This window comes from Suillus fuscotomentosus (assembly GCF_016647785.1).
Source record: "Suillus fuscotomentosus strain FC203 chromosome Unknown F5891scaffold_28, whole genome shotgun sequence".
Taxonomy (NCBI): Eukaryota; Fungi; Basidiomycota; class Agaricomycetes; order Boletales; family Suillaceae; genus Suillus; species Suillus fuscotomentosus.
In genome coordinates, this window is record NW_024539540.1 from 244,042 (window position 1) to 269,170 (window position 25,129).

Below are 25,129 nucleotides of genomic sequence, written 5' to 3' on the forward strand. Positions count from 1 at the left end.
AACAAGATAAATATGATCAGGCTGATACTCTGAGATCCGAAAACGACTCCCCAACGTCCGAATAACTTTGCGGCTTGTTGGACTGTCAATTTAAAATACCAATGATCCCACCTGGGTTGCCCAATTAGGGAGCCTTATTATACTTGACCATTACGTGCCTCGGCAACTCTGATTAGGCATGTTTGTGCTAAAACCCAACACCAGCATTAAATGCTGCCCCAAATTACCTGGGGCCTTCACTTATTCAACCTATGTACTATAGCCTAGGGTGGGGCGGGTATTCGGACTCTATCAGTAACTTCCCGCGCCCTTCCCGCCTGCGCCTAGAAGGGTTATCCCCCAAGCCAATGCATTCTCACGCCCCTTGCCCTCTTCCACATTGTCCGCTATCCGGTGCTGCTGCCCTCTGGGTACCTTCTGATCACCCACTGACGCAACCCCACCATATACACAGACGTGCACCTACAAGGGTACCCCGCCATTCTGGTTCGTTCCCATTCTTTCTCAGCGCATGCACCACCGTCCACCATTAGCCTATACATATCCTCAATGCCTGCCATGCCTCGTGGCTCTACCACTTACAAGGTCACTTCACCTTCCTCCCCACATAACCCCACTACTCACACCCACCAAGAGATTGCCGGTCGAAAATACAGCGCAGCATAAACAACTTTGGATCGGTGTGGTTTTGAAGGCGCTTGAAGACCTCAACCCTCCTTTCATGTCCCTCCCACGACGTAAACAACTTTGGATCGGTGTGGTTTTGAAGGCGCTCGAAGACCTCGACCCTCCTTTTATATCCCTCCCACGACGTAAACAACTTTGGATCGGTGTGGTTTTGAAGGCACTCGAAGACCTCGACCCTCCTTCGAGGGTTCTTCATATCCCTCCTGCGGCGTAAACAATTTTGGATCGGTGTGGTTTATAGTGCTTCTACCATCCGCTTCTCCAACACTAGCTCTGCGCCATCAGTTTGCTCTAGCAGTGGTTTTATTTCAATGTCATCGGTAAATTGTTAAGTTCATGTCATAGGTAGTAAATAACACATGGCGCCTTCATTATATTGAACGTTCCGTGATAGTAAACTGAGCTGGGACTGTATGTATGAGACAATATTTGCAAGATCAAAGAAAAAAACATTAGGTATCACTACAGTGCACAACGACCGCTCCAAACTCAACTGCAAGTAACTAACTCCATCTAGTTGAGCAATGGCCCAGGACCGAAGTCAGGCGCATCGTTGAACTGGAACTCAGGACCATCGAAATTGAACTGGGGATTGAACTGAAACTCGGGGGTATTGAACTGGAACTCGGGGGCGTTCAAATTGAACTGGGGATTGAATGGAAACTCGAGGGCATTGAACTGAAACCCGGGAGCAGGGGTGGTAGAAGGAAGGCTGCCACTGGTAGCGGGCTGTGCTACTGGAGACTGGAGACGAGGCTCTGGAGACTGGAGACGAGGCTCTGGAGACTGGAGATGAGGCTCTGGAGACTGGAGACGAGGCTCGTCCTGTTCATCATCAGTATCAACGAATTCCGCACTCTTATGTACTGTCTTCCTTCCATTCTGAGTTCCTGCAGGCTGTCTGTGTTTTTTCCCCTTGTCAGATCGAGTGCGCCGGCGTTGATCAATAATATCACCGCTTTCGAGCCCTTCATCGCGCTCTCGACGAAGCCATTCGAATTCTATGTCATCTATGGCCTTCCAGTATGTAGCGCCTGACTCCCACTTCCGTAAGAGCATCTCAAGGTCTGGAATCGCACTCGATACTTTGCTGAGGTTGGTAAAGGGAATGTTGTTTGGCCACCCTTCGACTACCACTTGGTAGCGCTGAATAACGTTGCGGAAGTAGTGAACCCACTGCATCTTGGCACGATCATCACCGGTAACTTCCTCTGTTGACGAAATTAAGTTAAAAAACACGCTACTACTGGCAGAATGAAATAAAACTTACGTAGCTTGCTATTCATGATCTCGCGGATTGATGAACACAACCCGGAGACACGCTGTTGGTGATTCTTGGCAGCACCTGAATATCAACATTAGATAATAGGTACTAACTCGATGCGCAAAAACAGACCTTTAATTCCTTGGACCGCGAATCCTTCCATCTTGCTTACCAGATCCTGACCATCAATTCCCATCACAGAACCCATGAATGTTTGAACGCCCTCGGTGGCAAAGCTAACTCCTCAAAGGGGAAGGTCTGTTGAGCCTCGCGTTGTGTACAGGATGGTTTCTGCACCTGTACGACATTTAAGACTGTTAAGCTGGTAGGACTTAGGATTAGTGAAACCAAAATTGATAGAAATGATCACTAACCTCGTTCTCGACAGCCTTCAAAGTCTGCATGATGTCATTGACCTTCGACTTTGCAGAGATACGCAAGCCCATAGTCTTGGTCTCCCTCGAGTTGGCAAACTCCTCCAGAAGCTCGTCTTGCTCCTCCTTTGACAGTGCGTGATATTCGTCCTTATGGTCGCGGACTAGCGACTGGAGTGCAGCCTTGCCGAGGCCACCTATTGAGGTGTCATATTAGAGTGTGTTATAGCGACAACAAATAAACTTACTATTTTCTTTTTCCTGATTTTTCTTCCAGCAAAAAGTGTTCCAGAGATTAGGCTTCACACGCCTTGAGCGCAGCATACCACGACCAAAGTATAAATTATTCTGAACGCGTCGAATACTTTTATGGTGGGAACCTGCAATGGTCTTGGTTGTCTGATCAATCTGGCTCCAAGCGTCGTTGAGAGCATCTCTGAATAAACGGGACTTCTCGCGTTGCGTGAATCTCAATGCTGCTCGAGCTTCTTTGCTGAGCGAGACCTTGGGACGAGTCCGAAGTGGCATCCGAATATGACGTGTACCGCCAGTGCGCTTGGTTGCATAGAAGGACTGGGTAGCCATGATGGGTTAGTGTGTCTGTGAACTTTTCAAGGTCGAGTTCCAACTTTTAAACGCACCGAGGGTATATTTATTTGTGTGGGTCGATGATCTACGAAGCGATGAACCATCAATGAGTATATTGAGTCTACGGCACAAACTCAAGATCTACAGGAATAAAAGCCCAAAAAAGTATAGCGCACATAAAAAAACTAAAATGCCAAGGATCTTCAAGATGCTAGTGAGAACAGCTGCTAGTGCGGATGGTGACTAATTAAAGAAAATTAGGACAGAAGGTTAGGTAACAAACAAATCACTGACCTGGACAACATCATGGTTGAGTGGTACGTCCTGTAAGTCAGCAAGAAGGGCCTTTGACAACAAGGAAGCTTGCTCGTAGGACAAATCCCACTTCGGAGATCTGAAAACAGATTCCCATCGGCTGCTACGGACGGTGCTGGCTAAAACTCGCAGCTTGGGCAAAATCTCATCCCCAAGCTTGAACCGATCAAGCACTGCATCAGTGTTTGGTCCAACGCTAATGAGCGCTGGCCCAACCGAATTAGTACCACCACGCAGAGTATCCGATTGACCAGCCACTAAGCTATCACCGGGGTTCCTGCTACTAAGAAATACATCCGCAGGTTGCCGTTGACGAATCTGATGTTGCATGGCACTTGTTACACCGTGGCATATAGCAGCCGATGACGTGTTAGGCACTTTCGCATCCGAGAGAGCTTGCAAGGCGCTCGCAAACACATGAGGTGCTTGTGCAGAACACTGGATACAAGCACCAGTAGCGACCATGGGTGCTGGCAAATATTGTGGCCCATTTGGACTGATGTGCGTAGCAGGGACTATAGTATCACATCAGCAAGGCTCAGGAAAATACAAGGAATAAGAACTTACAATGCTTAGGCGGTTTCACATTCTCGGCAGTGCAACGTTGCATGAAACGATGGAGATGTGGAACAGCGAACTCCTGCGCGAAGGCCTGGACCAAAACAGCAAGGTCTCCACCGATGCGCTGGCCTGTTTCTTGCAATTCGCGGGGTGTGATATAGAGGTCGATGGGCACTTGTTCTGGTGAGATGTTGGGGCCGGCTTCAATGCCACCACAACGAATCAGAAGGGAGATGCCGCCATCGAGACGGTCTTGCATGGTGATCTAGAAAGTACAAGATATTTAAGAAAGAAAATTGATTAATATAACTCACTGCATTGAAAACGTCTTGCAGTGCCGCTTCTAAGAGGTCATCCTGAGTAAGAACCCTCTGTTCTGTCTGTTCCACAGCAGGGTTGAATGAAATGTACGACGAATGAAGACCACCAGCTGTTTTCATCCAATAATGAGCACCGTCGATGTGTGCATCATGCCTGAGTGAGGCCCTGATGGATGCTTGCCGTTCGTTATTGCTGAAGCCTTCCGCAAACTGTGAAGTATAAAGAGCAGCGATGCTACTCATAGAAAAGCGATTGGTGAAGCCCGCAGTTTGAGACAGGAAGTCGGACTGCGTGATGATGGAGGGTGCTTTTTTCCTAAGTTTTGTGGGAGTGGTCATGCTGGTGTTGAAGTTGTGCCGTAAACAAAAGAGTCTCAATATATGCGCTAAGCAAGTGAAGTGACTCACGACTTCAAGTTGAAATGCACCAATGGCCCAACACCATGACTCAACTGGCGAGCATGCGGGTGATCTGTGATACATGTCTCAAGTACTATTATCATGATAGCGGCAGAGGATATGGTGAATACTGTAATAGAAGATGACGATGACTTGTCGATAATGGCTGAAATGTCCAATCACCGGCAAGTCCCATTCAGGAGTGAGATGGTTTCTGCAACATTCATGCTTAAACAACGCATGAAGCTTCAATTATTTCAAATTGCTCACATCAACACGTATATACACTACGCTATGGACTACTTTGTATAAACGATCTGTTTTTGAGACAAGGTGGTTGAAATCAAAGATGACGATGATGTCATCCCATTTGCAACTTGCTTCAAATGCTTCGAACAGATGTTGTGCAGTCAGAACTCAATATATATATCAACATTTGCGACTTGCTTCAAACAGACGTTGTGCAGTCAGAACTCAATGTATATATCAAAGACTGAATATATATACAACATTAAAACTACAGTGCTCAGTCGACAATGGATTGTAAATAGTCGGCGATGTCCTCCGTTGCCCTACCAAATTCTTCCCGATCAATGGCATCCATGTCAACATAATCAGACATGATGATTGCCTGAATGTCATCGATGTCCTCTCGACCTACTAAGATTGTAAGTTAGCGTGAAATGTATAGTTGTATGGTACATACAGGAAGGAGCGCCCTCGTCGTCAAGACTCAGTGTGCTGCATTCTGAGTCACCTTCTACCATGGTTGTTGAAGGTGTCTCGAGGCGAGTGCCAATACCACGGACACCAGAGAATCCTGTAAGACTCCCAATTTGATCTAAGCGATAAACATGGACAGCGTTGATAGCTGCTCGAGAACGCCACTGGCGCTTCAGCTCACTAGCAAGCAATGGGTCAGAACCAGAAAGATCGCGAATGACAGCAGTGGCCTGAAGTTCTTCATCGTAAATAGCAGTGCGGAGACGCCGAATTTCAACGTTAAGTCGAGTGATTTCTTCACGAGCACGGAGGAGCTTGAAATACTTTGAAGTTTCTTCTCGGTAAGCCGGTTTGGCCCAATCATCACTTCGAACATCGCTGCGAGAGTGCTGCAAGAGGTCAAACTCTCCAAGGAAAGTGTAATCAGCGATGTCCTTCCATGATATCTTGTCGCACGGAGGATTCAAGGCTACAGCTTGAACATTGTAGCGTGCGATAGCTTTGCAGATAGCCTCAGAACGTCGTTGTAGGGCTTTGCTAATTTGCTGACGAAGTTTATACCCTCGAGAAATGTTATTGATTTGACATAACCAAATCAAAAGAAATCGTTTACCTGTGCCCGATAACGACAGCTTTGAAAGTTCAAACAGCCGCATCACAACCAAGCGTTCTAAGTCATTGAGCGCAGCTCGATATTTGCCCAGAGAAGCTTCTTCCTTGAAGCAGCTATACTCCTCACCACCAATTTCCCATCGTGCATCTACACCAAGCTGAGATTCCATGTGGGCCACTAGTGCCTCCGCGTGCTGTAGTTTAGCATAGGATGAATCAACCCGAATACGGGCAACTGTTAGAGCTTGATTGATCTGCACTAGGCTGCTTGCCGGAAGTTCGGTAAGTGCATTGTTGGCTGCTTGGCGAGCCGAATCCCAATCGGACCTAAAAAAAAAACACTTGATATTAAAAATGACCGTAAATTAAATGAGGTTAGTTCACCTTCGTTCAGCCAGTTCATCAAGTGTCTCAACATAGCGAATGCGGATACGGTCTTCGGCTGGTGGCTGCTTCAGATCATCAAGGTATTTTTGCTCTTCGTCGAGAAAACGAACGAAATCATCATCGGTTAGTCGAAGCTCGTGTTTGATAGCTGTGAGTTCAGTGGTGAGATTGTGAACTGCCTTCAGCGCTTCTCGATAGTGGTTCCATAAGAAATTACCTATTGGAATGCTAATCAGTACTGTGAACTAAGGCTAAAGTGGAATATACAAACTAAGGCTAGCGTACTTGTCTTGATCCCAAAATGAGAAGTGTTCCTTGATAGATTGATGTCGATGGAAGGAACTGGCATGTCTAGTACTACGAGCAAGCTCATTGGAAGCAGAGAAAATGTGTTCACAACCTTCGCCTTCAGTGTGTCCCATTCCAGGAATATACATTGGATGCCAACGTAACTGGCATTTGTGGTTGTGTGCATGGCCATGAAAGGACCCGACCATCATCCGAAAACCAAGATCGTGCGCTCGAGAGCCGAAGGAACTATTGCTCAGGGTCTTTGAGAAGGCACATCCGATATCATAAGCACAGCCCCCGTTCTTTCCATATACAGTGAGGAGCTTGTCAATGAGCGCCAACGGATATTTAGCTCTGTTGGAATGATCAACAAACGTCAAACCATGACAAAAATAGACTAACAGCTCGCCACTCTGAACCATGTCGCAAGCTAGAAGTATGAAGCGGTGGCGACAAGCAGCGATAAAGATCCCAGACTCATGAAACACGGAAAACATTTTTTTACGAGTCTCAGGGCCAGCATTGCACCATCGATCAACACAAGTGAGCACATTAGAAGGGTTAGTGCTAGCGTCAACCGGCTCTTCCTCCCAGTTATCATCATGGGAGTTGATCTGCACAATGCGATCAAAAATTGCTCAAATTAAGTTAGTCGACTTACATCGCACGATTTCGCTTCGTGTTTATACTTGTCAACAGTTTCACGATCAATCCAGTAGTCTGAACGAGCTTGACGAGAATCCAACCAAGCAGTGTTACCATAGATGGAGGAATCCCATCTCTTTAAGCTATTGTTGCCATCGACGCACACGAGCCAGTTGAAATCAAGGGTTGGCTCATCTTGGAGTTTATAGAAGCAAGCGGGACAGGAATTTAGTAAGCGCCAATTGGGAGTGTCGTGTTTGAGCGCCGCCTTGAGGCGCTGGTCAACGTGATGGATGATTTCCAAATAAATATCGTAAGCGGCCGAGAATTGTGTATTGAGGTAGGGCCGGTAAGGAATCTATCAATTACATATCAATAGACAGGCTGCCGAGAGTATCGTCCCATACTCACATCATGAAGGAAACAAAGTGTTCTACACTGTGCCTGGATACTGAAGCGAGGACAGGCTCGATGACATTGCCGGAAGGCGGCAAGAGTACGGAGCGAAATTGCAATGGTTGGGTACATCGGGGCGCATCCGATGTAGCCATGATAGATAAGTGTCTCGTTAGGGAACCTGTGCGATGCTATCGGCTGGAGAGAGGAACGGCACCGCCCTGTGGGAGAATGAAATAATGCTTTGAAATAGTGCGAAGATACTTACTGAAAATGTCAATGAGCTCGATGTTGTTGAGTGAAGGGCAGTCCGTCGTATCTATGTCCAAAGGTGGGACTGTGGGCAAGTCTTGTGGGTTTGGTATGCCATTGCCAGAATTTCGAGCGCGGTAGTCAAGATAGGCATCCACAAGGTGTTTGATCTGGAGATTCCAATGAGAAGTCTGGTCTTCTGTGCGGTCTCGGCAAGTGCGAGGATCTATGTAGCGACTGTGCTGAAGTATAAACAAGATATGTCAGGATGAAGTGAATAGGACTTACTATCCACCAATGTCGGCCACCTGATGTGCCAGCCCTTCGAACACTTCATGTTCCCCACCTGCATGACTCATATCAAAACCTTCCTCTCCAGGAGGAGCAGTGTATGGTAGCGCCTCGACATCGATGCCATGGTGGGTAATCATGGTCTCCACCGCATTTCGGTCCTCTGCGGACATTTCTGTTGCAAAAATTATAGTGAATGAGGCGGAAAGTAAATGAGAAAACATACCTTGTATTTCAGCCTGGCGGCTGGTATCCGTTGCCATTATTTGATGCTGTTGTTTGCCAGCCGCGAGGACTTCTGATCGACGATGGCGTCCTCGAAAATGGTGAGAAATGACCGACTTCGACAACCCGGTGACCTTGTAAGTGGTAGAGCCACGAGGCATGGCAGGCGTTGAGGATATGCAGCAGCACCGGATAGCGGACGATGTGGAAGAGGGCAAGGGGCGTGAGAATGCATTGGCTTGGTGGATAACCCTTCTAGGCGCAGGCGGGAAGGGCGCGGGAAGTTACTGATAGAGTCCGAATACCCGCCCCACCCTAGGCTATAGTACATAGGTTGAATAAGTGAAGGCCCCAGGTAATTTGGGGCAGCATTTAATGCTGGTGTTGGGTTTTAGCACAAACATGCCTAATCAGAGTTGCCGAGGCACGTAATGGTCAAGTATAATAAGGCTCCCTAATTGGGCAACCCAGGTGAATGATCCATCCAACGAAACATTATCAATAGCACACTGTTTCATAATCTCGAGCTGAGATGTCAGGTAACACAACGCTAACTTTCCTTATTCTCAAATCCCTAGGAGGGTAATCTTCCCTGGCTGAAAGAAATTTGCCGTCTCCATCCATGATAATAGTCCGGTATCTGTTGCGACAACTGAAGACCAGTGCAGTAGAACCTAAGTTCACAAGATCATCGGAAATTTTGGGCTTGGGAGGCCGGGCGGAGCGTGATTGCGAAGGCATGAAAGATTGCACGAACTAAAACTTAAGAGACTGTGATGTTGCTCAGTAGTTCAGAAAGAAATTTGCCGTCTCCATCCATGATAATAGTCCGGTATCTGTTGCGACAACTGACGACCAGTGCAGTAGAACCTAAGTTCACAAGATCATCGGAAATTTTGGGCTTGGGAGGCCGGGCGGAGCGTGATTGCGAAGGCATGAAAGATTGCGCGAACTAAAACTTAAGAGACTGTGATGTTGCTCAGTAGTTTACAAGATCATCGGAAATTTTGGGCTTGGGAGGCGGAAAGGAGTGTGATTGTGAAGGCGCGAAAGATTGCGAGAACTAAAACCTAAGAGACTGTGATGTTGCTCAATAGTTTACAAGATCATCGGAAATTTTGGGCTTGGGAGGCGGAAAGGAGTGTGATTGTGAAGGCGCGAAAGATTGCGCGAACTAAAACCTAAGAGACTGTGATGTTGCTCAGTAGTTTACAAGATCATCGGAAATTTTGGGCTTGGGAGGCGGGAAGGAGTGTGATTGTGAAGGCGCGAAAGATTGCGCGAACTAAAACCTAAGAGACTGTGATGTTGCTCAGTAGTTTACAAGATCATCGGAAATTTTGGGCTTGGGAGGCGGAAAGGAGTGTGATTGTGAAGGCGCGAAAAATTGCGCGAATTACAGTTTAGCACTGCCACTGTGGATGCCTGTAGCGCTACACCAAGGTTTTCGGATCACCGACAAACATGATCACAACCGCAAGTTCTGTGCACTCGAGCAAAATTGTAATCCTTTCATTTTGTCCGAAGGGATTATCTGATGGAGCGTTGTGTTTCGGAAAGTTTCCACTGGGCAATTATTGCTTCTCGGCGACAGACTACGAAATCTATCCATTGAGAAATTATATGTACTCTGACATACCTTAGGACAATGTTTGCGCTCCGTATATTGCATTGTTCTGTCCGACGGTCTACAAACAAATATTTCACGGTGAAACTGATCCAACGTTCAGTCAATACAGGCAAAGTGTCCATTGCGAAGTAATGGTTACTGTGACTCACACTTTTCAGCCAAGTAAGTTACCTGCGCATTCGGTGCAAAGACCAAATGACACCCATCCTCTTCACGGGTGAGCATCACCCAAGTGTCTTTCATTTCTGCACACTGCAACCTCCTTCCTTGTTCTTCTCAGACTTGGTCCATATTGAAATGCTTGAACCTGTGCTCGCACGTTGTTTCTTAGACCCATCCAAGTGAAAAAGTTCTTGGAGCAAACACGGCTACCAGGCCTGTGTGCTTGCAAATTGGTCATTCCTCGACAAGGCCAAATATTCCCATGTGAAAGCGGTCGACAAATTTACGCTAATTGTTACGATGCTCAACAATATATTGCTTTAAATACCATTCTCTTTTGTTCACCGGTTCACTGATGGATGTACGCCCTAACACTGCTTTGAATTGATTTTGCTTTGCCTCGTATGATGTTGCTCAAGATATGGGTCAGTTAAACAAAATTGTGGTACAATTCTGAATGCCATCGGGCTAGACTGTAACGTTGTTCAAGTTGACAGCAGATGGTGAGCACTGAGCACATCAGCTCGGCCCGTTCCTCTGCAAGCCGACATGCGCACTCCAACAAAGAGTCCAGTGCTTCAACTTTCCAGCATGACGATGCACAGACTCTGTGACTGTGCGTACTGGTGAAAATCGACATTCGAGCCGTGGAAAAAATAAGCACAGCTTTGCAGACGGTGATGGGAATTTTTATGTCCCATTGCACAATGCAGGGGTCAAATTTCAAATTCCATAACACCAAGATGAACTTGGGGTATCAGTGCGGTTTACGTGCGCATCAGTTCCTGACTCCAGCCTTCTCCAGACAGATTATTCCTTCCTTCCGTCGTACATATACTGAAGCTAGAGTTCAGACAACCGATTCCCGGCTGATTGTTCCTACTCTCGGCGCTTCTTTTCCTCATAGATGGCTGCGAGATGCCTGCCAATGCGCAGCCTGTGTGCATCCGTCTACATCTCAGAAGCTTCGTAGGACATCAGATATTCCCGCTGATATTCGTCCCATTCCTCATGGCATAACTTCCCAGGACAGTGGCATACACGTCGAGTGGGTAGATAATCACAAATCGTTTTACGAGCATTCTTTCTTGGAACGCTACTCATCATCTCCCAGACTGTCGTCTTTTCACAAAGATGTACAACCGATATCTTGGGATGTATCTACCATCTCCCAAGTACCTGACCTCTATATGACCTATGAAGCCATAAACAAGCCCCCCCAGCTTCTCTCTGCCATCACACAGCTTACTCGCTATGGACTACTCTTCCTCACAGGTGTCCCGAATACCGAGCACACAAACAAGACATGCGAGCTCCGCAAACTTGCCAATATTTTTGGCGAACTGCGCGAAACCTTCTACGGGGAGCTGTGGGATGTCAAGAACATCCGTAACAGCAAAAACATCGCCTATACTAATCTCGACTTAGGTATGCATATGGATCTCCTGTATGTAGTTTTGATGCGCTGTCTCGATGAGGCTCTGATGATCCGACAGATACTTTGAACACCCACCTCGATATCAGATTCTCCACTGTCTTCGCAATCGGGTGGTAGGCGGTACTTCACGTTTTGTTGACGGTCTCCACGCTGCGGAGACGTTGCGTAAGACCCATCCAGTGGACTTTGATACCCTGGCTACCACACCGGTCCCATTCCATTACGTCAATGATGGACATCACCTTCATCACGAGCACCCCACCATCGAACTCGCTTCGTTGCCCCCAGCCATAGGCACTGGCTCGTCCACCGGTATTTCTACACCCGGCGTGTCTAAAATAAAACACATCAATTATTCCCCACCTTTCCAAGCTCCTCTGTTGTTAGATTCGACTCCTCCCGCGTTTTACGGCGCCCTGGGACGCTATGCTGCTCTGCTTGATGATCCTGCGAACATCCTAGATTATACCCTGCGCGAAGGCGATGCTGTCCTATTCGATAATCGGCGGGTTCTACACGCACGTACTTCATTCACTGACGATGGCTCTGGTGCGGGTGCATATAACGAGACGACTCGATGGCTGAAGGGCTGTTATCTCGAAGCTGATGCCATTTTAGACCGGGGAAGAGTGTTGCGGACGAAGCTTGAGAAGGAATCTCTCTAGGAGTCGTTAGGTCGTTGTAGGATTGGGCACAACAACAACACGACAGCAACGGCAATGTTGCAGATGAGTCGTGAAGATATATAAACTTACATGTACAAATACAAATTGATAAGAATTTACACGGGCATGATTCGTTGTGAATATGTATCATATCCCCAACATAACGAAAAGTAACTCATTGACTACAACTTGCTCTTTTCTGCCTTTTTGATGAAGGCGACACCATTGCCCAATGCGACCTGTGCCAAACTGTTCAGAACAAGACAAGAAACAGAACGACAAGTATCTCACTTTGCCAGATGTCAGGTTCTTGGTTATGAACGTAATTTCCGAGGTGCCGTTCGGACCAGGTCCAACTTCCCATGCTGACGTCTCCAGCTCGTCACCAGGCTTTACAGGAGACGTAAACCTCGCGCCAAAGACCGTCAGGGCACGAGAATTCCCATTAGCTATCACTTGAATCAAACCTCTTGCAGCGAACCCATAACTTGACAGCCCGTGCAAAATCACACCACCAAAGCCCATCGCTTTGCCAAGTTCCGGGTCTGATAGGCAGTTCAGTCCGAGAAAACCCATTACATATGCAAAGAGCCTACCGATATGCAGAGGGTTGTAATCGCCGCTCAGCCTGTAAATCAGAGCTTGCTCTGGTGTTGTCTTATCCCGAACAACCCAATCCGGTTTTCGGTCCTTAGGGACAGGCTTCGCCTGAGGTGGGGCTGCAACAGCTTTAGAGAACTTGTCCCCGTTGGCCTTTGAACCAAGGTAAAAGGCTGAACTCTATGACTGGGATAAGCATAGTGGATATTCAGCTTGCTTGAGCGCCTCACATAAAGCTTCGCATAAGGAACATCATGAGGGTCAAGCAATATAGCTTCATTGTCGATAATGATTCCAGACTCTGGAATATTATTAGCTAGAAGAAGTGCTTATAGATTTCATGGACGCACTATTCTCATGTACACCAACTACTCTTCGAGAGAGCTTCCAGCCGGATCCGCTAGCCACTGGAAGGTCTTTCAGGATTTCAATGCTTTGGGTTGCATGGACCTGCAGATTTGTGAACACGGATTGAATAAAACAATTTACGAGTCACTTACCACCCTCTTGGAGTTCAGCTTCGGAAGACCCGGAACAGGCTCACCGCCCGTTTTGGCTGCGAACAAGGTGACATCCTGGTCATCGCCTATCGACATTAACGCCTTCATTGCACTGCTTGGATGTCTGATTGATCCCACCTTTCAGTCCAAGAACTACAGGGTATGTCGGTAGTGGTCCCCACGACTTGTCTGCAGGACACGTCAATGACCAAACGTAAGCATGCCAAAACAACTGTGACACTACCAAGCTCTACGAAGGTGGGTTAACATGTATGAAGCGAACAAGGATATGAATTTACTTACCATATACCAAAGACAAGTCGTCATGTTTCGCGCCTACCCCAAGAGCATACGTGATGATGTCTTTACGAGTCCATGAAACCTAGCACATATGAGCAAGCCGTACAAACTCGAATTCGTACTACTGTAAGACTGAAACGCACTGGTTGATCTTTGGACTTGAAGCCGACAGCTTTTCCAAGGTCGTAGCTCATAATTGCAGAGACAAAAGCGTTGTAAAGTTGATGCTCTTCGAGGTGAGATTTACTATCTGTTGTGAACTTGGAAGTTCAATTGAGCCTGAAACTCTCCGGCTATGTGAATCCCGGAGCATTTATTGTGGATGTCACCACGTGATTAGGCTCAGCCAGCCTTGACTGAACTCTCCTCAGGCTCGACTACTACACACCATACAAATATTGCAGTTACCCACCGTTTTTGCTGTACTGACATTGTACTATGTGAATACTACTGCGAATCTTCAAGCTTCAAGCTACATCCCTCTGAAGTGTTTACCGTTCTTCTGTTTAGCCCCTGACGATTAAATCTAGGGCACATATCTGGCCGTACATCTCAACCATCCTCCATTGGCCTTTCATCAAAGAACCCTCCTGCTCGACGCTTGCACCCCAAGTGCTTCACAAAATGGATACGCAGGATGAAGGGCCAATGGGCCTATCTATAGGTGACAGACGCTTGGTCCTATATGGACAGGCCACCACATACAGGATCTTGTGCCGATGGGTGGGAGTTGATGATAAACTTACTTATTACTTGTAATGATCTAGCAGACTTAAACATGAACGCTACGGGGACTGGTGCTACAGGTACAGGCGACGAGATACACAATTTGACTACAAGGACGACTAGTGATACAGGTCAAGTGATACACACAACTGGGAAAGAAATACAAGGCAAATACAATGAATTTTAGGAGTCGACATCTCTCCTCTCAAGGAGGGGCGACGAGACGGAGTTACAGAGAACAAATTTTGTGACTAGTGGCCTTGTGTGGACACAGATCACCCAGCAAAGGCGATAGTCGAGCATAGTGTTAAATCCGAATCATCACGTACGAACGTGAACCGGCGATTGAGCCTTCGAGATCGAATCAATGTTTTGTAGGCATGAAAAATTGATTTGTCTTACCATGCCAATAGCGAATTCGCAATTACTGTTAAAGAATCAGCGTAACTTCCCTTGTTAATTCGAGTGACGATATACCGTTGGCATTGATTAGATATAGACCAAACCAGGCATCTAAAGGGTGTGAATACAAAAAAAAATGCAAAAAAAAGTGGAACCAACTATTTGGTAAAGTAAGGAGCTGAAGTATTCAGTCAGCGATAAAAGCAAGCTCAGGTGTAAGTATATCTTACCAGGACAGTGATTGAAAGCGTCGCTAAACTTCGAAGACGTTCAAAAAAGAAAAGCCCTGGTGCGAAAGACTTACCTAGCTACCAAACAGGTTTCTATGGCCAGGTCAATTTAATTAAAACCATAATGTAATGTTCTTACCAAGTGTCCACGCAATTATCCGGTCAGCTATCTTAGCTGTCACCGAAACGCCCGGAATGTACAATGTTTGCTTCTTCAGGGTGGCGGCAATACTGATGGTAGTGAAAATGTCAGATGCCGAACGGGAGATGGCTGCGAATGCGATGATGAAGTGCTGATCCTCTCCGAATGTTTCGAGGTTGGCCATGTGAAACGCGCGGATGACGAAAATGAAAGCTGCAACCTGCGCAGTTACACCTAGTATTCCTGAGATAAGTGGTAAAATGATGATTTTAGAAAGCTTCCAGAGTCTATGGGTGTAAAACGACTAAAAACAATATATGACTTATGTTGGGGACAATATAGTCAACACTTGCCTGCACAGTAGAGCAAGTGAAGCTGCTAAGCAAGAGCAGAATTTTTGTTCCGACCGGAAGAGTATTGAGTATGGATGGGTGGCTATAGGCAGTCACTGTCATGGTCCAAAGTGTGGCAATCAAGCAGATGAAGTGGCCTAGTTGCCAAGTTCTAGAACACACATGTCAGTCGCGAAGCTGGTGGAGAAGTCACACCGTACCCAAGAGCTGTGACCTGTAGGCAAACGTCAATATTGATGAAATTTTCCAGTTACGACTTACTCACGGCGATTTTGAAGCCTCGAGGATCTGTTGGGAACAGTTTAAAATACACGTAGATTTGCGAAATAAGGCAGCCGTAGAACACTGCACTCAAGAGCGAACCAACTTGCATCGGTCCAATGACAATCCGAGGGTCAAAGGCCATGATGGGATGTGATCATCCCCCCGACCCTCCAGCACTTTTGTAGAGTAGAATTTTTTTTTCTGTCAGACTCATTGTTCTGCTATCAAGCGTACTGGTTTCGGGATGAGTCGAGTTTCTGAAACATATCTTGTTTGTTGGTATTTGCTCGCTAAAGTCTCCCAAAGAATTATTACGTACAATATTTGCTACAGCGAGCTACTTGTTGCAATATAACATCATTTCCAGCTTATAACTACAATATAAAGTCGATGCCACTCTGTGTTCCAGCTGCGTTAAGGGCGATGCGAAGATGATGATGTTTGGATAGTTTCAATTCTTAATCATATTACGGTGTTGTGACACTTGGGGGCGCCATTCAGGCCTATATTCAGGGGCGAACTTGAAGCTGAAGTGAAGGCTTGAACAACTTAATAGGCGCTTCAAAGGCCGGGCCGAGATCAAAAGGCGCCCTGAGACTCGCACAATGGCTGTTCCTGTCTCACCACTGCACTCAACACCATCCGTGTACCCTCTTCACCATGCCGTTATGACGGGCCGCTCCTGTAGCGAACTGTCTTATGCACATGCAGATAACGTGGTGCATGTGATAGAATTCATACTACCAGAAACACATGCCTCACATACCACTGTACCTTGATCGCACTCCGAACGACCACAGTAAGCCTTCAGCTTGAGACGTAATGGGCTGAAGACTGAAACAAGCAGCAAAATCCAAACAAACGTCTCGCGATAGCATCAACTGGTAGAGGTTCAACTGTAAGAGCGGTTTGGGAAGGTATGTTATTTGATATATTTTGAAATGGCCTCACATCTTCCATGACCGTTTCCTCCTAAAAAGCCATGCAAAACCGCACATACCCATAGAGTATGCACACAATACACACATTGCCTTCATGTCACCCACGAACATAGTCTGGATATTGAGATTGATCAAACCGGTAGCCACATTTGACTGAGTATAGATGTCAGGACGCCAAATGCAAGTGATATTAGAAAGACGAACCAGCAAGAACAGGATGAATGCATTCTTGTTAATAGCCTCCAACAGCGCGGGCGCGCTGTTTTTTGGCCCCTTTTCCTCAATGAGAAGCCGTTTGCCTGAGGGATCAGTTGGATCTCGTATCTTTAACGTTCTGGTGGGAAAGAACACCATGTCGAGTAAAATGTAGCCAAGGATGAAAGAGGTATTGTAAGCTGCAACCCAGAGAACATATGAAATATTTGCCTAGAAACCATCTCAGTACATGAGGCTTTCACATGAAATCGTGTACGCAAAGCAAGACAAACAGGACGAACCATTCTTCTAGAAACTTCTAATCCAAGCCTCACGAAAGCCAAAAGCATCCACCAAACGACTGAATACGAAAACAGCTCAATGACAATCTTTGCATTCTGTCTGGGTGCTGAAGGATCAAGTTTGCTAGGCCGGTGAGAGGATGGCCCGTCAAGTAATTGGTGCTGCTGTTTCCGAAAAAACGAAGGGGAGGGCGGAAGTATGACAGTTCCTAAGGACAGGCCGAGTATGTGGATCGAAACATAACCTGGTGGAGAGGAGTTAGAAGACGCACATCCTACAAGAGTAACGAGTTATACCCAGCAAGGAGATCAAGCCCTCTTTGTTCGCAAAAATAATGTTGCTCCGCGAAGCGTTGAGCAGAAAGTCCTTCATTCCTCCAGATGACAATGCGAATTGATGCACTATTGAACAGGCATTTAATTCGAGTTTCTTATGACGACCAGGCTATCACTTACAAACTCCAATCCAAAGACCCAGCAGAGCGACGGGGATACGCAAGATGACAGGATGCAACAAGACCTCGATGATAGGCAAAAGCGCAAGAGTGAGGAAGAAATTCCAATGTACGCCGTACTCTGTTACATGTTCCTAGTTGTTGTAGCTGTTAAGCGGTGGATGAGACATGAAGCCTATGCAAGACCCTACAGGATATTCAGTGCCTTTCACGAGCACGACGCGAACAATGCCTAACACAATGATGGGTATCATCTTACGGGAGACAGTCTTCAGTTTAGGAAGGATCGGAGCCTGGAGGTAGGATATGTCTTTGATGATTGGAATTGCAGACACCACTCCTTGAGAGAATACAAACGAGCCAACGCCGATGTCCATCTATGAATCAAATTGTGTGAAAGTTGAAAAACATGATATGTTCTAGACGCACCAAAGAAACACCATACGTCTCACACTTTGCTAGAATACGGGGGAACACTGGAAAATCAACAGCGAGTATACACAGAATTGTCATTAACATCATATGAGCACGATAGGTGGTCAGAGCAGGTAAGGGATTGAGGGATTGAGATGAGTGCATCGGTGGAGTCTCTGCTCGACTTCTTCCAGTTGGCGAAGTTGGTTCGTCCCGACTTTCAGCCGGTAAAGGCGTGCCTTTTTCAAGAGGGGGGAGAAGGAGCAAAACAAGCATCGGTACGAGTAGTAGGAGAGACAGTGCGCCAGGAGCTTCCGCGAATAAAGTCATAGACAATAGCAGAGGCATGGCAAGTATTACAAACTCTGCCAGGAAATATGCGGACCCAAATGCTTGAACACGCGAATGCAGTGCTGAATGAAGGGCGATCGAGGACTGAAGATGGTCAGCTTGCTGAAGTGGGAAGACACGTAGGGATACACACCAATGCAACGCCGCTTATCAGATTTACATGAAATACTGTCGAACCAGTCATCCCAGAGACAAAAGCCTCCTTCGAGGCCTTGTAGTCATCCATGGTGATCTGCAAGAATAGTATAGTCAGTTGCTAATTTGTAGTCTGCAACATGCAATGCGTCGGACTATTGAATTGGACTACATAATAAGACAAATATAGCTTGTTTAAATTTATTGCCTTCCCAAGATCTTTCCAAAGCTGTACCACATCGACTTGCTACACCGGAATAAACTAGGGACATTACTCGTTTCTGCAATAACTTATTTCTAGGCTGGGACATCCTAAATGTGGTGGAGCTGGTGGATGTATAGGATGTCCTCTAGATGGGAAGCCAGACTGCACATATCGTGTCCGAGGCCTCTCATTGAGTCATGGTATCTGTATCACTGGCTTCATTTGCAGATACCACTTGGTGCCTTCTTTGGACGTGACCATGTGGGGAGCTGCTCTTGGCATACTCCTCAAAGCTCGAGCTGTCAACGGTCTTCCATTGACATATGGGCCCCACTATGGCACCATTTGATTCTCGTGGCTACTACGAGCGAGGAAAATAGTCTCTTCACCAGCCTGGACGTATCTCATGAGGCGCTCGCGGCGTTCCTCCATAGATGAACCTTTCAACTCCTCCCAAAGGTGCCCGAAGACGCTCTATCCCCCGCGGCATATGCATCACCCCTCCCTATAGCACCATCTTCTAGAATAGCTCATTCTTCGAGCCCAAACAACAGGATACAATCGGCTATAAGCCCTCGTCGTTCTGTGCGCATCCAAATGAAAGTATGACGCACGTTTCTCTTGCATGTACTGCGATGAACATAATTTTTCTTGCAACATCACCAAAATTACCAAATCCAGAGATGGTCATATATTACCATGTCGGAGCCACCATAACTGCCATATGTATCTGGCGCAAGTCTCAATGTAAGGCAATGTTAGGAAACTCAATTCCGACATTGCGACTGCCGTATGACTATAGTCTGGCATTAGGCTAGTGTACTGATATATCAAACATTGCTATGTACATAATGCATTTGAATTTCGCTCAGATTCATCAGACATTGCAATTGCGTTCGGATATAACAATGTGATGCATTGAATTAATGGTAATGCAAAGCAGTGAGGTACAACTGAGTGAACAGTTCCGAACAGAACGCGTTCCAACTCTCGAACCATGGTGATTGCAATAAAAATCTTACAGTACAAATAGCTACTAGAACTCTCACGACCATGGGCACCAGCTCGAGGCACCGGTGCTGCTCGTTTTGTTTTGTGTCCAGCGGGTGGAGGAGACGTCGGAGTTTCACTCAAAGGAGAAGGTTTGCGTTGAACAGGCGCTGGGGAGCTGCAAGGAGGTGCCTGCCAGGGGAACTGCGAGGAGGTGCGTGACAAAGAGGAAGATGAAGACAGCGGTAAGGGTGCTGAATTGAAGTCGATCATGATCTCGACTTTGGAGATGAGGTGAAGGTTATTGGTGATGGAGAGGCTAGTAGCGAGGGCGAAAACGATGGCGACGAGGATGGTGTACCACCAACAAGTGGAGGGATGGCACCTTGCAAGATTTTGTGGCTAAGTATGGAACGAATGAGATCAAACGGAAGTGACTCACGAAGATGAATGATAAGACAGTATAAAAGCCATAGCCTGGCAGGGCAGGGAATCACTGCAGCAAACATGGTAGGAATCTTGATGCGAGGGAAGTGGAAAGTGCTGATGATTGATTTGATGCACAGCACCGACAAGCTTTAAGTTTTGTTCAAGAAAGACTCGACGGGCGATCTGCAGGGTTTTCGCATCTAAAAAGATATTAGCCTAAGAATAAAATAGTGGCTCTAACGTACCAGTGACACAAATTCCATCAATATAATCTGGAATGACGCCTTCAGACTCGATGATGCCGTTTCAAAAGGGAATTCGTGATGTCGCTGAGGTCAGGACTGAAATTAGACTCCATCGCGACGATGAAAGCCACGCTGATAGCCGAGAAAAGACCAGACTAATCAAACATCAGTCTTAAAATGCGCCGAAGATAAGAACGCTAAACTTACGAAGATCAAGACAATGTCCATGTCAGTAGTGTATCGCTCAAGGAACTCGTCGTCATGTTCCGCTGCGACTCGTTTGTACACCCCCCGGATCGTTTGTACACCCCCCGGAAACTAGACTGTTTGTCCTTTCCAATCTTCGACGCAATCGTGGAGTCCTGGAGAATGTCCAATACTTGCTTCATGACATTTGCAGGGCTTCAGGTTTACCTGCCGAAGGGAATGCCTGGCACTGTTTCTGGTGTGTAGTGAGGGAGATCAACTGAGTCTGGAGAATACTTCGGAGTAACCGATGTCAATGGCGCGTTAGAACTTAGGCAGCAGGATTCGGCACCTCAAACTTAGTGGTTCTGGTCGCCTGTGTGAGTGATGGTGACCATTGCAGAGACGTGTCAATTGATTGGATTGGAATTACATAATGGTGTTGATATTGGTATAGAATAGGGAGATAAGCAAAAATCAAGTAGCGCGTCGATAGTTGATAGGAATTTGCCGGCGGGCTTTGAATAGTCATGTCACAGAGGCTGACGACGGTGTGCCCACTTTCAGAAAATTCATCGTCCGAATCCAATTTACCGGCATTCGCGCCATCGGCACCAGTTAGGTTTACTCCTTGGCTTTGAGAACAGTTCTACGAAAACGATATCTGTGGCTGCACCATCTTGTGACGGCACCTTTGTTACACCTCCAGAAACACCTCCGATAGCTATCCCAAAGTCCAGCCAATGCCAAGCATCGGCTGGTTCCATCCACTCTACAAAGGCTCTGTACCTTGATTCTTCCCAACCATCCTCGTCTGCTCTCAGTAGTCCGAACATGATGCCCCCGCCTCCACTACCCTCGAGCGTCACATGATCTCTTCAATCGGAAAGTCGCCTATCAGAAGTTTGTAATTCAATTCGAGCCCAGCTTGTTGCATCACTGCATGACACTCCGGCCCTTCACAAGTTATCCCATGCAGAACTAGAATCCATCGTAACACAAGTCATCGGAGAGGAAGGTTTTGCTCAACTGGTAAGCGTTCTCGGAGTCGTCGAATCAATAAATCATAACCGCAGATGACGCTGCTAATCGGATTCCCGTTTGCTTCCTTGGACACTATGTGGAGAGTGAAGGGTTTTTTTGGTCAATAATACCTGACAGTCTTGAACGCTACCCATTTATTGTTATCCTTTGGAATGTTAGCTTGTATGTGTATAAAGTCTTTTCGATCACGGTCGTTACTATCAAGCACCTATCTCATACCTAGCTTTTATTGATGTACCAAGAACTTGCAATTCATGAACACTTTCCACACCGACACTAGTGCTCTGGCGGCGGGCGCCCTTTAGGTACTTTACTTCAGTTTCACCCATTTTTCGTTGTATTACTCTATATGATACATTGGATGTATCTGGATATGTCTGATATCTGGCTGACAGCTACTCTACTGGATGACTTGTGTCTGACAGATGGTATGTTTGGTATCATTGTATCGCTACGATATTTCAAATGTCGGATATCACAGGTATATACAATTGGCGGCGTCAGAAAATTCAATATATCATGTGATCTCTGGATTCGGTAATTTTGGTGATGAATGTGATCGGTTAAAACAATCAGAATCTATAGTAATTGTACCGCTAGCCATGTGATACAGAGGCCAAGAATTTGTTTTCTTATCTGTTTGGCCTTTGACTCTCATGTCAGTGTCGAGGCATGGCCGTTTTGACAAGGCCTTTAAAGCTATGCCTTCCCCACCAAAACCAGTTGATCGTGATCACGACCAGAAGACCGCCCACAGCAACAATTGCGTAGTTCATGTTGAAGACGTTCACTGGGTATGCCGTGGGCAGGATGAATAAAACGCAGACGAAAATGGTGAACTGTACGGATAATGAATGGGAATGTATGACAGATGAGGAAGTTGCGTACCAGAAGACTGGCCAAGTTCACTGGCCACGACCATTTTCCGAGACGGAAAGGTCCAAAGTCTTCGATGCTAAATTCAAGAAAATAAATAAGTCAAGTATGGCTCAAATACATCATTGTCGATGACGAACGAGTCAGGCCAGAACACTCGAATAATGATGGGTTGCATGTAGCTCAACATCACCGATATGGCTGCCGAGGATAGGATGGCGTTGAACTGTGAAAGCGCGTATAGTATCAGAGCAAAGAAACACAGCAAGGAGTTGGGTCGACTGACTGCAATCGCGGACCCGATGTAAGCGCATGATATGATGCATCCTATCAAGACGCTACTCCAGACACCCCAATATGGTGCTTGGAATCGGTTCAAGGTCATGAATTGTTTTTTCAATGGGAAAGCATTATCTCTTGCGAGCGCATAGAACAGTCTCGAACTTGCAGTAAACGTTGTGATTGCAGCCATCACTTGAGAAACCATTATCACAACCAGGCACATTTGTGACAATCGGGGCCCGACTGCATCGTAGTAGAGTTGAGCAATTGGGATGGCAAACGTGGTGGCCTGAACGGAAGAGATATCCTGAACTGCGAAAAGAAGTGCAAGCAAGTACGCGAGGCCGATCAGCCAAGAACCTGCGATGCTGCCTACTACAGCGAGCGGAGCCAGGATCTCCGCCCGTACAGCTTCTTCTGCTACTTGAGCTGCTGTCTCGCACCCCTCGAGTGTGTATACAGCCTAGGGTAATGTCACGCCGTGAGTCATACAGTACAACATGTGTAGAGCCGATCCTCACCTGAAGAAACCCAAGAAGCACGACAAAGCCTTGGGATTGCCAGCCGGTGAAGCTAGTCGACCAGTCAATGCCTCTTTCATTCATGAAATGAGCAAAGCTTACTTTTGAACATTAGTAAATACGAAGTCAGCAGAGTTCTGTCAGACATAATCAGATTCCGCGTGCCTTGCGCTTTGACAGAACCTTACCATCCTGGGTGCTTTCACAAGCAGTGTGGTGACTAAACAAACCGTGCCCCCGAGCGTCCACCAAACAAACAATGTGCTCATGTGTCCTATGGCCTTCGTTCCAATAGTATTGATTATGCCAGAGAATATGTTTACGGCCCATGCGATCGCAGCGATTTCTAGTCTCGTTAGACTTCTTCCTCGCCCAACCTCTGCCATGGACGAAAGGTAGAGAGCGGCACTAGATGACAAATCGTAGGTTCTGATTCAATGATACAGACAACTCACCTCAAATTAGCGGAAACACCTGTGAATACCATCGCCATAGAATAAAGCCAGCCAGTAAAGACTGATAATTCATTCAGACACTATTCGGAGGATGTGCATCAAGACTTACAGCCAAGGATGGGCACGTCTGGTTTCATCTTGCAAACCCAGAAGTAGAGTCCTCCCATTGTTGGGCTATGCGACGACTTAAGACATAGGCTCTGACAGGGCATGAATTACTTACTATGCGCTGCAGATCTCTGCAAAGCTGAACGCGATCAGAAGCATGAATAAGCTACAAATCTGGATGGAACATGAGTTATTGTCATATTCATGGAGATTAAGCGTCAAAATCACATTCCATCCCCAAAACAGACCCAGCGGACCTCCAGAGAACAACCCCGTCTGAAGAGCGCTGCTCATTCCGTTTAGAATGCCGATGGAACAGAATGATATCCCAAGCACTCCGAAAAGAGACATCTCGCGGCGGAATTCAGGTCTATACCCCAGGTCCAGAAGGCGTTGGTCGGATACGGTAACGTTGCATGCCTCTTCCTTGGTGACGACCTTTCCCTCACTGGAGGATGTACTTTCTAGCTCGCCCATAGTGAATGTAAGACACACCAACGATTGGATAATCGACGTTATATGGAATGAGAGAAAGTAGAGATAAGGTGAGAGCTCAATTCCAGATTCAGGTCTATGCCATGCTCAGGTCCGGAAGGTGTTGGTGGGAGAGGCAACAGCGTGCGCCTCTGCCTTGGCATTGAACTCTCTCCCGTAGCGGAGTAAGTACATTGTGACTTGACTATGGTGGACGTGTCCTACATTGACGGTCGATATTAGAATACATCAACAGGTGACTGGTGGGCTCACTGTGAGAGAAAGTAGATCTGATGAGACCAGCAGCTCGCTCGCTATTACTATCTAACAAGCAGCCATTTGCTTTTGGACAATAGACACCACGAAATGTAATGTCAATGTATTGGATAAGCAGATGTATTTGAGCTTTAAAATTGACAGCGGAACACCGACCAAGACGATATTGATTCAACACCAGATTGGCACTGACTATGGTGATGTCTCTATTCGGGCGGTTGGGTCAGTTGGCGGGAAAATTTATAGACGATGGGCACGCATGACAAAGCTCTGTGATTTACAATTCCCTAATGGCTTGTGAGCATATCGTCGGCCACCACTGGTGCCAGCGGGCAGCATAATTCCTCGTCCACAGTTGATGAAGCTCACACATGTCTGAGTTCGCAGCCTAAGAGAGGTGAAAAGGATCGATGGCTTCAGTTGATTGCTTCACGAATATTTTGAAAGAGTCATGGGTGTGGCCAACTAGAACAAGCGGGTGGACTCGCATTTGACAATTGAAT

General features: G+C 46.6%; 10 protein-coding genes across 10 annotated transcripts; 2 read left to right on the forward strand and 8 right to left on the reverse strand.

Annotated features, from left to right (window-relative positions):
* Positions 1-549: 549 nt before the first annotated feature.
* On the forward strand, positions 550-901 carry F5891DRAFT_1188875 (uncharacterized protein; the record flags this gene model as incomplete). The annotated part of the gene is made up of 2 exons (XM_041367061.1): positions 550-585; positions 635-901. The coding sequence occupies 2 exons, from the start codon at positions 550-552 to the stop codon at positions 899-901; spliced, it is 303 nt and encodes a 100-aa protein (XP_041225753.1).
* A 299-nt stretch (positions 902-1,200) lies between these two features.
* On the reverse strand, positions 1,201-2,910 carry F5891DRAFT_1188876 (uncharacterized protein; the record flags this gene model as incomplete). The annotated part of the gene is made up of 6 exons (XM_041367062.1): positions 1,201-1,898; positions 1,958-2,032; positions 2,084-2,187; positions 2,233-2,273; positions 2,326-2,522; positions 2,574-2,910. The coding sequence occupies 6 exons, from the start codon at positions 2,908-2,910 to the stop codon at positions 1,201-1,203; spliced, it is 1,452 nt and encodes a 483-aa protein (XP_041225754.1).
* Positions 2,911-3,054: 144 nt separating this feature from the next.
* Positions 3,055-4,448, reverse strand: F5891DRAFT_1188877 (uncharacterized protein; the record flags this gene model as incomplete). The annotated part of the gene is made up of 4 exons (XM_041367063.1): positions 3,055-3,156; positions 3,208-3,743; positions 3,796-4,054; positions 4,104-4,448. 4 exons carry the CDS (start codon positions 4,446-4,448, stop codon positions 3,055-3,057), a joined length of 1,242 nt encoding a protein of 413 aa, XP_041225755.1.
* A 586-nt stretch (positions 4,449-5,034) lies between these two features.
* Positions 5,035-7,694, reverse strand: F5891DRAFT_1128625 (uncharacterized protein; the record flags this gene model as incomplete). The annotated part of the gene is made up of 8 exons (XM_041364298.1): positions 5,035-5,165; positions 5,311-5,793; positions 5,845-6,170; positions 6,228-6,447; positions 6,502-6,875; positions 6,924-7,135; positions 7,183-7,524; positions 7,578-7,694. The coding sequence occupies 8 exons, from the start codon at positions 7,692-7,694 to the stop codon at positions 5,035-5,037; spliced, it is 2,205 nt and encodes a 734-aa protein (XP_041225756.1).
* A 21-nt stretch (positions 7,695-7,715) lies between these two features.
* Positions 7,716-8,245, reverse strand: F5891DRAFT_910536 (uncharacterized protein; the record flags this gene model as incomplete). Its single annotated transcript, XM_041373615.1, has 3 exons — positions 7,716-7,783; positions 7,831-8,051; positions 8,103-8,245. Coding segments are annotated over 3 exons (432 nt in total), but the record flags the coding sequence as incomplete, so codon positions are not given.
* Positions 8,246-10,865: 2,620 nt separating this feature from the next.
* Positions 10,866-12,225, forward strand: F5891DRAFT_1188879 (uncharacterized protein; the record flags this gene model as incomplete). Its single annotated transcript, XM_041367064.1, has 2 exons — positions 10,866-11,569; positions 11,619-12,225. 2 exons carry the CDS (start codon positions 10,866-10,868, stop codon positions 12,223-12,225), a joined length of 1,311 nt encoding a protein of 436 aa, XP_041225758.1.
* A 182-nt stretch (positions 12,226-12,407) lies between these two features.
* F5891DRAFT_1188880 (MaoC like domain-containing protein) lies at positions 12,408-13,819 on the reverse strand (the record flags this gene model as incomplete). The annotated part of the gene is made up of 10 exons (XM_041367065.1): positions 12,408-12,464; positions 12,517-12,770; positions 12,822-13,005; positions 13,056-13,126; positions 13,176-13,275; positions 13,326-13,411; positions 13,464-13,514; positions 13,570-13,575; positions 13,629-13,707; positions 13,769-13,819. The coding sequence occupies 10 exons, from the start codon at positions 13,817-13,819 to the stop codon at positions 12,408-12,410; spliced, it is 939 nt and encodes a 312-aa protein (XP_041225759.1).
* A 595-nt stretch (positions 13,820-14,414) lies between these two features.
* Positions 14,415-15,999, reverse strand: F5891DRAFT_1034509 (uncharacterized protein). Its single transcript, XM_041361759.1, has 10 exons — positions 15,744-15,999; positions 15,679-15,692; positions 15,479-15,629; positions 15,123-15,429; positions 15,058-15,076; positions 14,984-15,011; positions 14,913-14,931; positions 14,829-14,864; positions 14,754-14,778; positions 14,415-14,702 (listed from the first exon to the last, which is right to left on the reverse strand). The coding sequence occupies exons 1-10, from the start codon at positions 15,882-15,884 to the stop codon at positions 14,627-14,629; spliced, it is 816 nt and encodes a 271-aa protein (XP_041225760.1). The 5' UTR covers positions 15,885-15,999; the 3' UTR covers positions 14,415-14,626.
* A 455-nt stretch (positions 16,000-16,454) lies between these two features.
* On the reverse strand, positions 16,455-18,691 carry F5891DRAFT_1034517 (GWT1-domain-containing protein). The gene is made up of 9 exons (XM_041361760.1): positions 18,534-18,691; positions 18,065-18,484; positions 17,827-18,012; positions 17,637-17,769; positions 17,478-17,582; positions 17,181-17,425; positions 16,888-17,109; positions 16,694-16,836; positions 16,455-16,638 (listed from the first exon to the last, which is right to left on the reverse strand). Exons 1-9 carry the CDS (start codon positions 18,624-18,626, stop codon positions 16,635-16,637), a joined length of 1,551 nt encoding a protein of 516 aa, XP_041225761.1. The 5' UTR covers positions 18,627-18,691; the 3' UTR covers positions 16,455-16,634.
* A 3,410-nt stretch (positions 18,692-22,101) lies between these two features.
* On the reverse strand, positions 22,102-24,529 carry F5891DRAFT_323243 (amino acid transporter). The gene is made up of 11 exons (XM_041371342.1): positions 24,105-24,529; positions 23,992-24,050; positions 23,878-23,942; positions 23,769-23,829; positions 23,502-23,721; positions 23,416-23,450; positions 23,314-23,365; positions 22,797-23,255; positions 22,651-22,736; positions 22,523-22,589; positions 22,102-22,473 (listed from the first exon to the last, which is right to left on the reverse strand). The coding sequence occupies exons 1-11, from the start codon at positions 24,351-24,353 to the stop codon at positions 22,294-22,296; spliced, it is 1,533 nt and encodes a 510-aa protein (XP_041225762.1). The 5' UTR covers positions 24,354-24,529; the 3' UTR covers positions 22,102-22,293.
* Between the last annotated feature and the right edge of the window lie 600 nt (positions 24,530-25,129).

What these genes read in the sequence shown, in the direction of transcription:
- F5891DRAFT_1034509 (XM_041361759.1), bottom strand. Translation starts at nt 15,884, where the DNA reads ATGGCCTTTGACCCTCGGATTGTCATTGGACCGATGCAAGTTGGTTCG. An exon ending in ATATCTAATCAATGCCAACG is followed by an intron (nt 14,779 to 14,828) that starts GTATATCGTCAC and finishes ATTCTTTAACAG; the next exon opens with TAATTGCGAATTCGCTATTG. An exon ending in GCGAATTCGCTATTGGCATG is followed by an intron (nt 14,703 to 14,753) that starts GTAAGACAAATC and finishes TCGATCTCGAAG; the next exon opens with GCTCAATCGCCGGTTCACGT.
- F5891DRAFT_1034517 (XM_041361760.1), bottom strand. Translation starts at nt 18,626, where the DNA reads ATGGATGACTACAAGGCCTCGAAGGAGGCTTTTGTCTCTGGGATGACT. An exon ending in TGATAAGCGGCGTTGCATTG is followed by an intron (nt 18,485 to 18,533) that starts GTGTGTATCCCT and finishes GACCATCTTCAG; the next exon opens with TCCTCGATCGCCCTTCATTC. An exon ending in CATTCATCCTGTTCTTGCTG is followed by an intron (nt 16,837 to 16,887) that starts GTTCGTCTTTCT and finishes ATCTATACTCAG; the next exon opens with TCAAATGTGGCTACCGGTTT.
- F5891DRAFT_323243 (XM_041371342.1), bottom strand. Translation starts at nt 24,353, where the DNA reads ATGGGCGAGCTAGAAAGTACATCCTCCAGTGAGGGAAAGGTCGTCACC. An exon ending in GTCTGTTTTGGGGATGGAAT is followed by an intron (nt 24,051 to 24,104) that starts GTGATTTTGACG and finishes TGTTCCATCCAG; the next exon opens with ATTTGTAGCTTATTCATGCT. An exon ending in TTGTGAAAGCACCCAGGATG is followed by an intron (nt 23,451 to 23,501) that starts GTAAGGTTCTGT and finishes TATGTCTGACAG; the next exon opens with AACTCTGCTGACTTCGTATT.